This window comes from Macaca thibetana, chromosome 16 (assembly GCF_024542745.1).
Source record: "Macaca thibetana thibetana isolate TM-01 chromosome 16, ASM2454274v1, whole genome shotgun sequence".
Classification (NCBI taxonomy): Eukaryota; Metazoa; Chordata; class Mammalia; order Primates; family Cercopithecidae; genus Macaca; species Macaca thibetana.
The window spans coordinates 70,296,521-70,313,006 of NC_065593.1; the positions used below are offsets into that span (position 1 = coordinate 70,296,521).

At 41.2% G+C, this 16,486-nt stretch overlaps 1 protein-coding gene across 3 annotated transcripts in view; it reads right to left on the reverse strand.

The window, feature by feature from the left end:
- The window catches only part of MAP2K6 (mitogen-activated protein kinase kinase 6), a 130,463-nt gene that overhangs the window by 36,333 nt on the left and 77,644 nt on the right, over positions 1-16,486 (reverse strand). For 2 of the 3 annotated variants that reach the window (XM_050765633.1, XM_050765632.1), the window contains exon 2: positions 331-397. In XM_050765633.1, the coding sequence (XP_050621590.1) occupies positions 331-397 (67 nt within the window). Of the gene's footprint in view, positions 1-330; positions 398-3,756; positions 4,228-16,486 lie in introns of those variants that run through there. The other variant, XM_050765634.1, reaches the window with a different exon arrangement.

Genomic DNA, 16,486 nt, shown 5'->3' on the forward strand with positions numbered 1-16,486 from the left:
GCTCCAATCTACAGGGAAAAGGCAAGGAAGTCCACATCCAGGGGCCTTTCTGGCCTTACATAGAGCCCCATCTGCCAAATATATGTGACATTCCATTCTTACTCAACCAATAACTTAAGACATTGAGTTCAAAACACTTAAGACACTGAGTTCAATATAACTGACTGATAAGATATGATTATTTCAGGTCTCAGAACAGTGAGCAAATGGCTTCCCCCCTTAAAGGGCTCTTCTAAAGTCAAGGCATTGCTCACCAGTCCAAAAATAAACCCCCAGGAGAAACCTGAAAGTACAAGGATTTGGATTCAGATGATGATCTCGCCAACTTACGTGGAACTGGTCTGAGGTTGCTCAAATGCTTCTTTTGGAATTTTAAGGCCAGGGTTTCGCTTCTTGCCTATGGGGAAAGATGTAAGGAAAACGTTAAGGATTAAATCATAGCAAGATAGCAGAGAAAGAGACTGCAGCAAAGGAAAGAGCTGACCTGCACATGCAGCTCTCACGTCTCCATTCAAAGCACCACTTCCTGCCCAGGAAGTTTGTGAGTGTTGAGAACCCAAGCACCAGGTAGAACAGAGCTTCCCAAATACAGACTGTGGTCATGAATGAGGTTTCTTCATCAGTCCAGGGGGCAAACATCAGGATGAGAATGCCAACTCTCTTTTCCTAGGAAGATCTGCCCTTTCTGCCCACTGAGTGTGTCATTGCAACTTCTTTTTTTTTTTTTTTTTTTTTTTTTAAGACAGAGTCTCACTCTGTCACCAGGCTGGAGTGCAGTGGCATGATCTCCACTCACTGCAACTTCTGCCTCCTGGACTCAAGCGATTCTCCTGCCTCAGTCTCCTGACGAGCTGGGATTACAGGCATGCACCACCATGCCTGGCTAATTTTTGTATTTTTAGTAGAGACAGGGGTTTCTCCATGTTGGCCAGGCTGGTCTCAAACTCCTGACCTCAGGTGATCCACTGACCTTGGCCTCCCAAAGTGCTGGGATTACAGGCATGTACCACCATGCCCAGCCTATGAGCCACCATGCCTGGCCTTGCTTTTTTTTTTTTTTCTTTTACACTATAATGGTGATGACAGACACTTGGTTATAGCTTTTTTTTTCTTTTTAGTGTTAGTAAAGGGCAGTCACCCTTATCTCAGTATCCCCCTATTTTCTAAATCGATCTGTTAACAACTACAAGAGTTAGCAATGGAAGTAGAATAAAAAATGCTTTTCCACTGTTCTGCCCTCCCCACCCTTTCCCAACCACCTGCTGTAATTTGAAAAACTTAAGAGAGGGATAGAGTAATACTTATTTACATTTGCCCTGTTCCGTAAAGGATTAAGATAACAGATGAGCTTATGCAAGGAGGTTATAACTTCTTCTTGGGCCAGATGGAAAGGTAGCTTGATGTCGATCATACCTGGGCTGAAATTACAAGAGAATTTGGCTCGAATACTTCTGTTGATGAGTGAAAACGAACAGACTGAGAAATACCAGCTCAGGAAGCAGATCAGAGCAAACAAGGGCCTGGGGTTTTCCCCATCCATGGAGATCCTGTGTCTCCCAGGGGAAACCAAGGGAGCACTGGATAGAATGGCTGGAAAGAATGCTACCTCCTGGCCGGGCGCGGTGGCTCACGCCTGTAATCCCAGTATTTTGGGAGGCCAAGGTGGGCGGATCACGAGGTCAGGAGATCGAGACCATCCTGGCTAATATGGTGAAACCCCTTCTCTACTAAAAATACAATAAATTAGCCAGGCATGGTGGTGGGCGCCTGTAGACCCAGCTACTCGGGAGGCTGAGGCAGGAGAATGGCGTGAACCCAGGAGGCGGAGCTTGCATGCAGTGAGCCAAGATCGCACCACTGCACTCCAGCCTAGGTGACAGAGCAAGACTCCATCTCAAAAAACAAAGAATGCTACCTCCTTTCCCACCTCTTCTCTACATTGCAGATGAGCACTCAGAGATAACACAAACCCTGGATACGGCCCTGGATAGATCCTGAAGCTGCAAAGAAACTTAAGAAATCAATTAAAATAACCTCCTTGCAGAAAAATGACATCCAAAGACTTCAGTGACTTGCTCCACATCACAGAGGTCAGCAATGACCCAGTCAGATCAGAATCCAGGTCTCCTGACACCCAGGTGGGAGTTCTTTCTACTATCCTGCAATAGAAGACGTTTAGAGATGACTGGAGAGGGGGCGAGTGAGAGGAACACGGGATTTTGAGTTTTAAAATATCCAGCTGACATCTGCTTCTTCCATGCACCACACAACTTCTAGAATCACTTTTCATCTGACTCTGTTTTTTCAATTGTAAAATGAGGAAGTAACATCAGTACTCACCTCACTTGACTGATATGAGAATCAAAGCAGATAACATATATGAAAAAATATTAAGATACCGTAAGTAGCTCTTAATTAGACTCATTTAGGGAAACAATTAGTACTGTCTCCTCTTTTTAAAAGTCATTTAAAAAATTCATGAAGAGAATTGGCTACATGATCATAGCCCACTACAATGTATAACGAAATTTTTTCTTTCTATTCCTTCAGAATCCAAAATCAGATCAATTCTGCCAAGTTGTATAAAGCCAGGAAAAAATATGCTTCGCAGTAATCAGCCTAGAGAAAGCCTTTTAGGAACACTTTCAGGCTTTCTCAATTCTCTCCTCATTTGGGTTTACCTATGTATTTTACACGGTTCAAAACTCACCATTCACTTTCCTGCTCTTGGAACTCAAACAGCTGTTAAGGATGTTACCAAATTGTCAGTTATTGACATCACATAGCGCTTTCCTAGGTACCAGGAACTATGCTAAGTGCTGGACCCAGTTATGAGAATCCAAATAGATAGATGGCCTAATTCCAACAATTGCCATCCATATGCCTCAGCCAAACAGACAGGAAATGTTATTTTCAAAGAGACTCTTCAGTGAGGAATGAATGACGGGTTCAACTTGTTTAGATAACTATACAGATAACTACATACAAATTCCAGTACAGGCGACAGATAATTCAGGTAATCCCAAGAGGCAACCCTACAGCCCTCTCAAAGAAAACAAACACTAAAGTAACACATAATTTGCCTATGAAAACTGGTCTCCAGTTGTCATTTAAGCAAACCAAAAGCAGAAGTTACTCTTAAATTCCTACATCTTCCTCTTATTTCTAACTCAGTTCTTATAAGATAGATGTAAAGAGAAATAGCTATTTATTGAGAAAACCCCTTTGGAAAACCTTAATATAGCAATTAATTAGTAGTAATTCTTAACAGCAATTAACTATTAAACCATAACTTAAATCACCAAAACATCTATACAAAGAAACAATAAAAAAGAGAGAACGTTTTTGGCACAGAGAGACCAAAGGAATAAAAGACCAAAATTATAATAAAGTCTTCCAAGAGGGAGGAGAAGGCCTTTGATTCTCTCCCCAGATCACTTTTACACCCAGCTATCCCCCCAACCCCCCACATCAACATCATTCTTACCCTGAATTTACTGCCTCCTAGTTGAAATTGCCAGCCTCCTGTCTCCAGACTCTAAACCCTTGACTATATATAAGTTGAACATCTGCATATCTTAAACCTAATATTTCCAAGTATATCAGCTCCTCAGAGCAACGAGAAAAAATAGATCCAGGAGACACAAAACCTAGTTGAATTACAGTGTTAGAAAATACTCTGCCTTCACGTTAAACAGTACATCAAATAAAATACAAATCACAAGCACACACAGCAACATTCTGCAATTCACTTACTTGCCCATCTCTGACAGAGCAGCACAATAAGAGACCGGCAGAGGCGACTCTGGTGAGGTTTTCGAGGCTGCAGGGAAGGCCAGCAGAGGCAAACCTAACAGAAGTCATTCTTCACTTAGCTCCAAAGACCACACTTCAGCAAGGAGAAACAGAACCGAACAGACTCCGCCCCCTCCTCAAGTTCGGATTGCAGCAAACCTCTGCAAGTTCATTGTTCCCAGGAAATTGCAGCTTCAGGAAGGGAGAAGGGAAGTGGGTCTATGTGGACACCCAGGCGTGACATTAATCATTAACCAGACTTGGAGGAATACATCTATAAATCTGGACAGTACCATGTTCTGCAGCTTTTCTATAAATGCCTCTTTCATTTCTTAAAAGAAAAAAAACAATATGTGGTCAGTTTCCAGCTGTGTTTACTTCACAGCAATCTGTTCCCCCAGGAAGGCAGCCAACACCTGACGCTAACATTGAACACTGTTAAAAAAAAAAAAAAAAAAAAAAAAAAAGGGAGGGAGCACCATGAATAATAAAGCTAAGTGGCCAACTATGTTCAACAGTCTTTGCCTTTGATATTCTAAAGCAAAGTAGAAAAGATGTCAGAAAAAAAAAGGCTTTCTATGATGTCACATGCTAGCAACACGCCTTCTCAGAAAGAGAGAATTCTATAGATTTCTGCAGATCGCAACAAGCCTCGACTGCTTATTGGCACAGTCTGCAAAGGGTAAGCCTCGTCGGCCTGATTGGGCATATGCAGCACTATATTGCATCAGACCCTGTTACACCCATGCCTGTGTTCTCTGAAAATAGCGTAGTCCCACCACACACATATATTTGCAAAATTCATCTTAAACCAAAGCAAAGCTGGGTCATTATAATCCCGGCCTGGAGCAAAATGGCACTGGAAAAAAAAAAAATTTTAAAAGCCTTGCCAATAGCTAGAAAATATTTACCAGGCCACAGAAATGTTCGCTAGCTTTGACTGCACCGAAAATGATGGGGTACACGAGAGGTCTTGCACACACTCTGAGAGGGTAAGCACAAAGCACTCCTCTGATGTTCCTCATTACATAAAACAGAAGATTGTGTTCCACTGCCAACCCAAACAGCATGAGAAGCCCACGCGGTCAACAGAAGGTGGCATCGTGAAGATACGCTGATGCCTAAATATTTGTTAGCTTGGCCGAGGGTTGGGGGGCATGATTGTGAGAGTTTATGATTATTGACACAGCTTCACAAAAGGATGGCAGTGTTTCCAGTGCCAAATTTATTTTAAAAATCTGTTTCCCAATATGAATGGGATTTCCAGCCAAGTAACTGGCAATCTAGAGGCCTTGGCTGCCCTCTCCTTACTACTTGCATCGAGGCTGACGTTCCAAGGGTAGTTGGCAATAAAATCAGCAGTGAAGTATCATTCAGTGTTATTAAATTGCAATCATCATATGCAAAGCAACGAACGAAGCAGGGCAGGGGAAGAGGCGTGCAGGAAGAAAGCTGGCTTTGCAACAGCAATGTAAAAGGGAACAGAGACCCTGCCATCCTCCAATCCTCCAAAACCACTGGTTCTTATATACCACTGAGATTCCAACCACTCAAGCAAATCTCTCTGGAATTACATAAAGTTTAGAGAAGAAAAGCTGAAAAGCTTTTTTTTTTTTTTGAGATGGAATCTTGCTCTGTCACCCAGCCTGGAGTGTAGTGGCACAATGTCAGCTCACTGCAACCTCTGCCTCCCGGGTTCATGTGATTCTCCTGCCTCAGCCTCCTGAGTAGCTGGGATTACAGGCACCCGCCACCACGCCTGACTAATTTTTGTATTTTTAGTAGAGATGGGGTTTCAACATGTTGGTCAGGCTGGTCTTGAACTCCTGACCTCATGATCCACCTGCCTCGGCCTCCCAAAGTGCTGGGATTATAGGCGTGAGTCACCATGCCCCGCCTCTTTTTTTTTTTTTTTTTTTGAGACAGAGGCTCACTTTGTCACCCAGGCTGGAGTGCAGTGGCGCTATCTAGGCTCACTGAAACCTCCACCTTACAGGTTCAAACAATTCTCATGCCCCTCAGCCTCCCGAGTAGCTGTGACTGGGAATACAGGCATGCACCACCCCACCCACCTAATTTTTGTATTTTTAGTCGAGATGGGGTTTCGCCATGTTGACCAGGCTAATCTCAAATTTCTGACCTCAGGTTATCTGCCCGCCTTGGCCTCCCAAAGTGCTGTTGCTGGGATTACAGGTGTGAGCCACTGTGCCTGGCTGAACAGCTCATTTAAAAACCTGCAGTCAGTTTGATTTCAGAGTCAGAATGAATCTCCTAAGACCTTACCTTTGGTCATACTGTTCCTTTTACCTGGAGGGCTCTAAGCTCTCTTGCAGACAAGAACTCAACCTTCCAAATTCAAAAGCTCCCTCATAGAAGCTTCCCAGAGCTTCCTGAACACAACCTAAGGATTACTATCCACACATTCCTGCTTTCATATTCCGGCACCTTACGCTGGGCCTGCAACACAGTATAAGCTCAAAGCAGCTGCCCTGCAACTTTGATATTTTAGCTGAAAAATGTCCACTCTCTCTAAAATAGATCTCCAGGACCATCTTCCACTCATTTCCCGCATACCTTTTCTCACAATCTAGAATTATTTTATTTTTGTATTTATTTACTTTTGCATTTATTTATTCCTTGTTTACCTATCTTTCCCCACTAGAATATAAGTTCCATGATGGCCAACGATTTTGCCCAGTACCGGCACATCGTAAATATTTGTTGACTGAATATTTGTTATTCTTTTCTCAACTGTTTTGAACATTTGTACAGAGCTCTTCAAAAAACACACAAAATGCACAACCAAGAATGGAATGGAAATTGCACAAACCTCTGCATCAGTAAGAATCATTTCAGATCCCAGCTGTCCCACTCAGTGATGTAACGTTGAGAAGGTTTCTTATCTTAAACTAAGTTTCTACACCTGCAAACTGGAGATGATGTAAAGTCTCCCCAGGTCATTAAGAGACTCAGTTGACACGGTGTGTGTGAAGAAGCCTAGCAGGGTCGGGCCTAATATAGGTGTTCAATAAATACTTTCTTTTCTCCCTTCCATATTTATATTTATGCTTATATTTTTAAAATATGAGCTAAGCAGAATGTTCTCTGGATGGCATCTTATTTCTTCAAATTCTGTGCTCCATTCTCCCTCTTTTGTGTTATTTATGCGAGAATTACATTTTTCAAACATCTCATCAATCTTGAATCAACCTCTCTTTGTGCCCACTGACTATGGGAACTTCTCCAGGTCTATAGAGTCAGGATTTCTGGGACGGAGTGTAGTGAGTGCTTATACTTTCAGGTTGCCTCAGTATCCATTTTTAAACCTAAGTTAAACTATCTCACATCAGAAGCAGGGCTCAGTCACTGTCGACACGGTTTCTAGTACCACACTCTGCCGGAGTGGCTCCAAACCAGTGGCCAGAGATGAAACTTACAGACATCTCTCCTGCCTAGCAGGCTGGCCTCCCTACTCTCCTGCCATTTCCTTTAAACAGACCATGCAGACATTTGCCCACAAACATAAGGTTACCACCTCTCAGTCACACTGTGACCTCCTAGAACTAGTGCCTGCTTGCTTTAAACCCAGCAATTAAAGCTCCCCGCAGGAGACTGGATAACGCCCTGTACCCAATAAAGACATTGGCTCACTGGTCCCTTCTCTGTGTGTGTGTGTGTGTGTGTGTGTGTGTGTGTTTGTGTGTGTGTGGCTTCCAGGGGAGTGTGTGTGTGTGTGGCTTCCAGGAGTGTGTGTGTTTGTGTGTGTGTGTGTGTGGCTTCCAGGTGTGTGTGTGTGTGTGTGTGGCTTCCACTGGGTGCCATACAGAGTGTCTCAGTGCTAAAAACTCTTAAAATCTATACACAACTATATCATAGTTGTGTCACTGAAACCACACTTCCAATCCTATCCTTACGGGTGAAACTGCCCCAGAAGGACTCGTGCAGGTGGGTCCCCTGCTAATGCCCTTTTGTCCAGGTCTCTCAGCTACTGGGCAGAGTAGTTACCGGCTAAGTTGATAGAGTGAGGCTTCAGGATCCATGTATTTTTTTAAGTTTCACAAGTGTCTGAGAAATCAGCCACAGTTAAGCAGCCCTTGTCTACCATGTGTCTTATGTAAAGTTGTTTTTTGTTTGTTTGTTTGACTTGCTTTACCATTTCTCACTTTGTGATGCCAATGTCACTTTCCTCCCAGGCTCCTGCCACTTCCCCCACAACCCACCTGTTTTCCCCAGTCAACTTCGACACTCAGCTCAAGCATGTTTTTCTCCAGGAAGCCTTCTGTGAAAGTCCCCAATACAATAAATACCTTTCCTCTGTGTTGCCACAGTACCCTGAACCTTCCTATCCTGATTAAGTGAGCCCATCTGTTCATCCACGTCTTCCACTAAAAACGCAAGCCCTTCGAAGTCAGGGTCCACGTCTTCCTACCTAGGCACAGAGTTTCAGCACTAGACCCAAAAATAAGAGGTAGAGATCACAGCAATCTGGCTCACAAGTAAGCTGCTTGAATTTTGCAGAGGCAAAATCTATAGGCTCTGGTCACTTACTGCCTAACAGGAACAAAGGAACAGAAGCTAAGTAGTAGTTAAGAGTAATAGTAATAGTAATAGTAATAGAAGTATTGCTGCTAGTAGTAGTGGTGGTAGTAAAAATGATGCTCGTCATCTGGCTTTTCCACCCTCATATGAAGTTAAGTAAAAGAGGAGAGTCAGGTCAGTGGGGGTGGCCAATCGGGAAAGGGCAGATCATGAGTTCCATTTCAGATGTATTTATAAGATGCTGGAGGGACGCATGGCAGAATTCAAGCAGGTAAATGGAGCTTCAGAGAAGGACAGGAGGAAATATGTAGATCTGGGAATAACAAACAAAGAAGCAGAAAGTTGCCTGAGACAGACGGAAACAAGAAGAAGGAAAGAAGGTGGCCGGGTGCGGTGGCTCACGCCTATCCTATAATTCCAGCACTTTGGGAGGCCAAGGTGGGCAGATAATTTCAGATTAGGAGTTCGAGACCAGCCAGGCCAACATGGTGAAACCCCATCTCTACTAAAAGTACAAAAAATTAGCCAGGCGTGGGGCGCACGCCTGTAATCCCAGCTACTCTGGAGGCTGAGCCAGGAGAATCACTGGAACCCAGGAGGCAGAGGTTACAGTGAGCCGAGACCATGCCACTGCACTCCAGTCTGGGAGACAGAGTGAGACTCCCTCTCAAAAAAAAAAAGAAAGGAAGGCAGCCAGCCAAACTAAGAACATTTTGAAGAATTGGTGAAGGACACAAAGAATTACACTCCTGTCAAAGGAGAATGAGCCAGGCTGTCCACCCGCTAATTGGGAAATTCTCTTCCCATTTGAAGAGAATAAAAGTGCTCAAATGGGTTTTCTTAGAGCTTCATGTGATTAAAGCTTAAAAAACAAACAAAGAAACAAAAAACTAGTGGACCTTTTATGTCACGTTAACAATTTGGTATTGACTAATATATTACTAAAAGAACCTAAAAGCAAATCACAGCCAATGCCCTGAGTTATGTTCTAGGCCCAGGGAGAAGGCAGGAGGCAGGAGGCAGGCAGCGGGGAACCCCTACTGTCTGTGTTCATCTCCTTCTGCATTTATGGGCGGCTTCACTCATGAGCATTGATCGAAAGGAAATGTAGTCCTACGGGGGGTTAAAAACATCATTTTAAAATAACAATGTGGCAATGGGTTGCAAAGAAATTTAGTGGCGTGCTCCAGCTTTTCAAAATACACACTGGGTTTGGTTAGGTTTTAAAAAATAAGTATTTATTTTTTTAGAGATAATACCAAAATGTTTATGAGTGAAATGATATTCTAGAATTTGCTTCAAAAAAAAGGCAGGGTGCGTGATGGAGATACAGATAAAATAAGATTGGCTATGAGTTGGTCACTGTCAAAACTGAGTGCTAGATACCTGGCAGTATTACAGTCTACTTTTGAATATGATTGAAATTTATCAAAATAACCAGGCGCAGTAGCTCGAGCTTATAATTCCAGTACTTTGGGAGGCTGAGGAGAGTGGATCACCTGAGGTCAGGAGTTTGAGACCAGCCTGCCCAACATGGTGAAACCCCGTCTCTACTAAAAATACAAAAATTAGCTGGGCGTGTTGGTGGGCGCCTGTAGTCCCAGCCACTTGGGAGGCTGAGGCAGGAGAATCGCTTGAACCTGGGAGGCGGAGGCAGTGAGCCGAGATCTCCACACTGCACTCCAGCTTGGACGACAAGAGCGAAACCCCATCTCAAAAAAAAAGAAAAAAAAAGAAATTTACCAATATATGAAGATGTTCTTAAATTGTAACAGAATCACAGAAAATTCTGTTTTAATAGTTAAAAGAGTGGCATAGTGAATAAGAGGGGTGAATTTTGTGTGTGTGTGTGTGTGTGTGTGTGTGTGTGTGTAAGTAATGGATTCTTGTTTTCCTTTGGTCCAATATCACAATTTTGGGGTTTTGTTTTGTTTTGTTTTTTGGTTTTTGGTTTTTTTTCTAGACAGAGTTTCACTCTTATCATCCAGGCTGGAGTGCAATGGCGTGATCTTGGCTCACTGCAACCTCCACCTCCCAGGTTCAAGCGATTCTCCTGTCTCAGCCTCCCGAGTAGCTGGGATTACAGACGTGCGCCACCATGCCTGGCTGATTTTGTGTTTTTAGTAGAAACAGGGTTTCACCATGTTGTCCAGGCTGGTCTCGAACTCCTGACCTCAGGTGATCCACCCTCCTCAGCCTCCCAAAGTGCTGGGATTACAGGCGTGAGCCACCGCGCCCGGCCCACAATTTTAATAGCACTCTGATCATCTCCCTTTTAACCAAAGGAAACTCCAAGGTAGTAACTTTAATTCAACCAGCTGCTTGAAGACTAAGGGGTAATAAAAAAAACGAAGGAAAGTTCTTCATTTGCAATCCCCCCAACTAGAATGCTATCAGTACAGGGTCTATTCTGCCTCTCACCCAGCTCCATCTGATTTCTTTGGAGCCGCATTCTATCCCCATGCCACTGGCCCTTGTTGGAGCGCACCTTAGTACACCTTACAAAGAGGCCTCTGGAATGCATGTCCCTGAGGATGTTCTGCATTATCTTACGTAATGTTCTCCTATAAAGACTCAGGGGGAAAAAAAAATGTGTATCAGTAACAGAAAGAATTGGCTTCTGCATAATTGATCAATTCCTGCCTAGAGCAAATGAGAATGATGTTTTCTTCCTTGGGTTAATGGTTAAAAAGCTTACAGCTAAACTAGGAATTATATTCATATTCATTTCTGAGTCACTGTGTTTTTACTTCGTTTCTGTCTTACCTCTTCTTTTAATAACATTTTATTATAGGACATTTTAAATGCAGGCATACACTGCGTCATGATGTTTAGGTCAACTATCACCTGGTGACATGGTAGCCGTCATAATGTCATAGCGCAATTCATTACACACGTTTGTAGTGCTAGTGGTGTAAACAAATCCATTGCACTACCAGTTATATGAAAGTACAGCACACATAATGATGTAGAGTACATAATATTTGATAATGATAATGACTATGTTACCGATTTATATATTTACTATATTATACTTTTTACTGTTATTTTAGAGTGTACTCTTACTACTTTTTTTTTTTTTAAGTTAACTGTAAAACAGCCTCAGGCAGTGTCTTCAGCAGGTATTCCAGGAGAAGGCACCGTTACCATAGGAGATGACAGTTCCAGGCATGTTATTATCCCTGAAGACCTGGGACAGAATGTGGAGGTGGAAGACAGTGATATTGAGGATTCTGACCCTGTGTAGGCCAAGGCTGATAGCTGTATTTGTGTCTCGGTTTTTCAAAAAGTTTAAAAGTAAAAATTAAAATAATTTTAATCTAGAAAAAGCTTAGAGAATAACGACATAAAAAAAGAAAATATTTTTGCACAGCTATACGTTTGTGTTTTAAGCTAAGTGTTATTTATTACAAAAGAGCCAGAAGTTTTTTTAAAAAAATTACAAAGTTTAGAAAGTTAAAAAGTTACAATAAGCTAAGGTTCATTTATTGTTGAAGAAAGAAAAATATATGTATAAACTCAGTGTAGCCTAAGCTTACAGTGTTTATAATGTCTACAGTCCATAGTGTGAGGCCTTCACATTCACTCACCACTCCTTCACTGACTCACCCAGAGCAACCTCCAGTCCTGGAAGCTTCATTCACGGTAAGTGCCCTACACAGGTGAACCATTTTTTATATTTTATACCATGTTTCACTATACCCATTCTATGTTGACATACACAAATATTGGCCATTTTGTTACAAGAGCCTACAGTTTTCAGCAGTCACACGCTGTCCCGGTTTGTATCCTGGGAGCAATAGGCCATATCATATAGCCCAGGTGTGTAGCAGGCTATGCCATTGAGGTTTATGGAAGTTCATTCGATGATATTCACACAATGACAAAATCACCTAATAATGTTTCTCAGAACTTATCCCCATCATTAAGCAACAAATCACTGCATATGAGAAAATAAACAAAAGAGTTATAATCAACCCCTATATATCCATTTCCCCAACGTCAACAATATTGATTCATGGACATTTTGTTTAGTCTGTATCCCACCCTCTTTCCCAGACATCAAATTATTTCATCCATATGTTCTACCAAATATCCCTAAAAGAAACTGACTATTGAAAAAACAGTAACTGTAATAGCATTATCGCACTTCAACAATTTCTTAATATCTGCTCCGTGTTCAAAATTCTAATTGTCTCACAAAAATCTCAAATACTTTAAATTACTGTATGTTTGAATCAAGAGCAAAATTAGGGCCATGTCTCATAAGCAGTTAAGTTTCTTAGTTTCCTTTTAATCAAGGGGCTCTCCCTTCCATTTTGTTTTTTCTTTTCTATATATTTTTTTAAAAGACAGAGTCTCACTTTGTCATCCAGCCTGGAGTGCAGTGGCACGACCTTGGCTCACAGCAACTTCTGCCTCCTGGGTACAAGTGATTTTTGTGCCTCAGCCTCCCGAGTAGCTGAGATTACACCATGCCCAGCTACTTTTTGTATTTTTAGTAGAGACGAGGTTTTACCATGTTGGCCAGGCTGGTCTCAAACTCTCGGCCTCAGGTGATCTGCCCGCCTTGGCCTCCCAACGTGCTGGGATTACAGGTGTGAGCCACTGCACCCGACCTCCCTCCATTTCTTTTTGCCTCTCCCTTTCCTCTCCTCCTGCAACTTCATGCAATTATTTTGTTGAAGAAATGCAGGCCATGTGTCCTATAGTTTTTTTCCACTGGATTCTGCTGCTCTTATCCCTTATTATTGACTCACACACCCCTCTGTTTGTTAGAAATTGATCAGATTCAACTTGATCAGATTCTTTGGCAAGACTACTTTGCAGGTGGCCTCACTTACTTTTAATTTACGCTAGATTGCTTAATTTTATGCAACCTAGCAAGCTAACTTAAACTCTTAATGAAAAAAGGAAAAATGAATAAATATAAATGAATAATCCCTCAGCAACACTTGGTAATTAACATTTTCATCTCTATCAATTTGATAGGCACGAGGGTACAAGGGATGCCTCATTGTTTTGAATCACATTTTTAAAATATTTAATGAAGATGAGTATATATATATAATATATTATATATTATATATTTATATATCATATATTATATATTATATATATTTTATATATTATATATTTCATATATCATATATTATATAGTATATATTATATCATATATTATATAATATATATTTTATATATTATAAAATATATTATATACAATATATTTTATATAATATATATTTTATATATATTTATAAAATATATATTTTATATATTTATAAAATATTTTATATAATATATTATATTTTATATAATATATATTATTTTATATATATTTTTTATATTATATATAATATATTTTATATATTATATATTTTATATATATATATTTTTTTTTTCTTGAGACGGAGTCTCACTGTCATCCCGGCTGGACTGCAATGGCACAATCTCAGCTCATTGCAACCTCTGCCTCCTGGGTTCAAGAAATTCTCCTTCTTCAGCCTCCTGAGTAGCTGGGACTACGGATGTACACCGCCATACCCCGCTTATTTTTGTATTTTTAGTAGAGATGGAGTTTCTCCATGTTGGCCAGGCTGCTCCCAAACTCCTGACCTCAGGTGATCCGCCCGCCTCGGCCTCCCAAAGTGCTGGGAATGCAGGCGTGAGGCACTGCGTCCAGCTGCAGCTCAATATTTTTTAGATATCCACTGGCACCTGTATTCATTTTTCTGTGAACTCCCTGTTCAAGTCATCTGCTCATTTTTATAATAGGTTATTATTGTTGTTGTTTTCTTTGTAAAAGAAGGCATTGCCCCTTTTGTAGTTAGTGTTGCAACACACACACACACACACACACACAAACACATATGCTGTTTTTTTTTCCTTTTTGGTTATATAAAATTTTAAATTTTTACATTCTTTTGTGTTCTCTGCATTTTCGTAAGGTAAAAACATTCTCTCTGCTTCCCCAATGGCTACACATTTCTTCCAATATCAGCTATTAATCTACTTATTTCCAAATGAATTGTGTACAACTTTTTAATATTTAAACCTCTTATATAGTTCTTTTGTATAAGTTCATTGGCTGACGTGTCCAAAAAATATGTGAAATACTCATGTGGACATCTTCATTTGATCCTTACTTTAAGAGAACTCTTGCTCGCTTTTCACAATTTAAAAAAAATTATGCTGGCTTTGGATTCAGTTGAACAGATCAACTGAATGATTTTTCTCATGTTGAGGAGGTATATCACTATTTACATTTTACTGAGTGGGGTAGGCTGAGGATGGTTCCCAATGCCCATAACCTAATCCATGCAACCTATGAATGTTATCATGATTTTTTTTTTTTTGCAGATGTGATTAAATTAAGGATTTTGAAATGAGAAGATTATCCTAAATTATCCAGGTGATTCTTAAATGCAATCAGAAGTGTCCTTACACAGAGGGGCAGAGGGAGAGTAGACACAGGCAGAGAGGAGGAGGACAGGCAAAGGCTGATGCAGCTGCAATCTAAGGAATGCCAAAGGCCAGCAGCCACCACAGGCATGGATTCTCTCCCAGAGCCTCTGGAGGGAGCCTGACACGCCAACACCTTCACTGTAGACTTCTGGCCTCCAGATGTCAGAGAAAAAATGTCTGGTGTTTTAATAGGACAGAATACAGAGCCCAGAAAAAAGGCTGCACACCTACAACTACCGACCTTCCACAAAGCGGACAAAAACAAACACTGGGGAAAGGACCCCCTATCCAATCAAAGGTGCTGGAATAACTAGCTAGCTACATGCAGAAGGTTGAAACTGGATCCCTTCCTTATACTATACACAAAAACCAACTCCAGAGGGATTAAAGATTTAAATGTAAAACCCAAAACTATAAAAACCCTGGAAGACAACCTAGGCAATTCCATTCAGCCATAGGAATGGGCAAAGATTTCATAATGAAGATGCCAAAAGCAACTGCAATAAAAGCAAAAATCGACAAATGGGATCTAATTAAACTAAAGAGCATCTGCACAGCTATAGAAATTATGAATAAACAGACAACCTACAGAATGGGAAAAAAATTTTGCAAACTATGCATCTGACAGAGGTCTCATATCCAGCATCTATAAGGAACTAAACACATTTACAAGAAAAAAGCAAACAGCCCCATTAAAAAGTAAGCAAAGGACACAAACAGACACTTTTCAAAAGAAGATATACAGTGGCCAACAAGCCTGTGAAAAAAAGCTCATCACTGATCATTAGAGAATGCAAATCAAAACCACAGTGAAATAACATCTCAGACCAGTCCAAAAGGCTATTATTCAAAAATGAATAATAATAATAATAATAACAGATGCCAGCGAGGTTGCAGAGAAAAAGGAACACTTATACATTGTTGGTGGGAGTGTAAATTAGTTCAACCATTGTGGAAAGCAGTGTGGCAATTCCTCAAAGAGCTGAAAACAGAACTACCATTTGACCCAGCAATGGCATTACTGGGTCTATATCCAGAGGAATAGAAATCATTCTACCATAAAGACACACACATGTATATGTTCATTGCAGCACTGTTCACAGTAGCAGAGACATGGAATCAATCCAAATGCCCGTCAATGATAGACTGGATAAGAAAACGTGGGCCGGGCACGGTGGCTCACACCTGTAATCCCAGCACTTTGGGAAGCTGAGGCGGGCAGAATAGTTGAGGTCAGGAGTTCGAGACCAACCAGGGCAATATGGTGAAACCCCGTCTCTACTAAAAATACAAAAATTAGCCAGGCGTCGTTGCAGTGAGCCGAGATCGTGCCATTGCACTCCAGCCTGGGCGATAGAGTGAGACTCCCTCAAAAAAAGAGAGAGAGAGAGAGAGGAAGGAAGGAATAAAGGAAAGGAAGGAAAGGAAAGGAAAGGAAAGAAAAGAAAAGAAAAGAGGGCGGGAGGGAGGGAAGGAAGGAAGGAAGGAAGGAAGGAAGGAAGGGAAGGAAGGGAAGGAAGGAAAAAAGACAATGTGGTACATATACACCATGAAATGCTATGTAGCCATAAAAAAGAACGAGATCACATCCTTTGCAGGAATATGGGTGGAGCTGGAGGATATTATCTTTAGCAAACTAATACAGGAAGAGAAAACCAGGTATCTTATGTTCTCACTTATATAAATG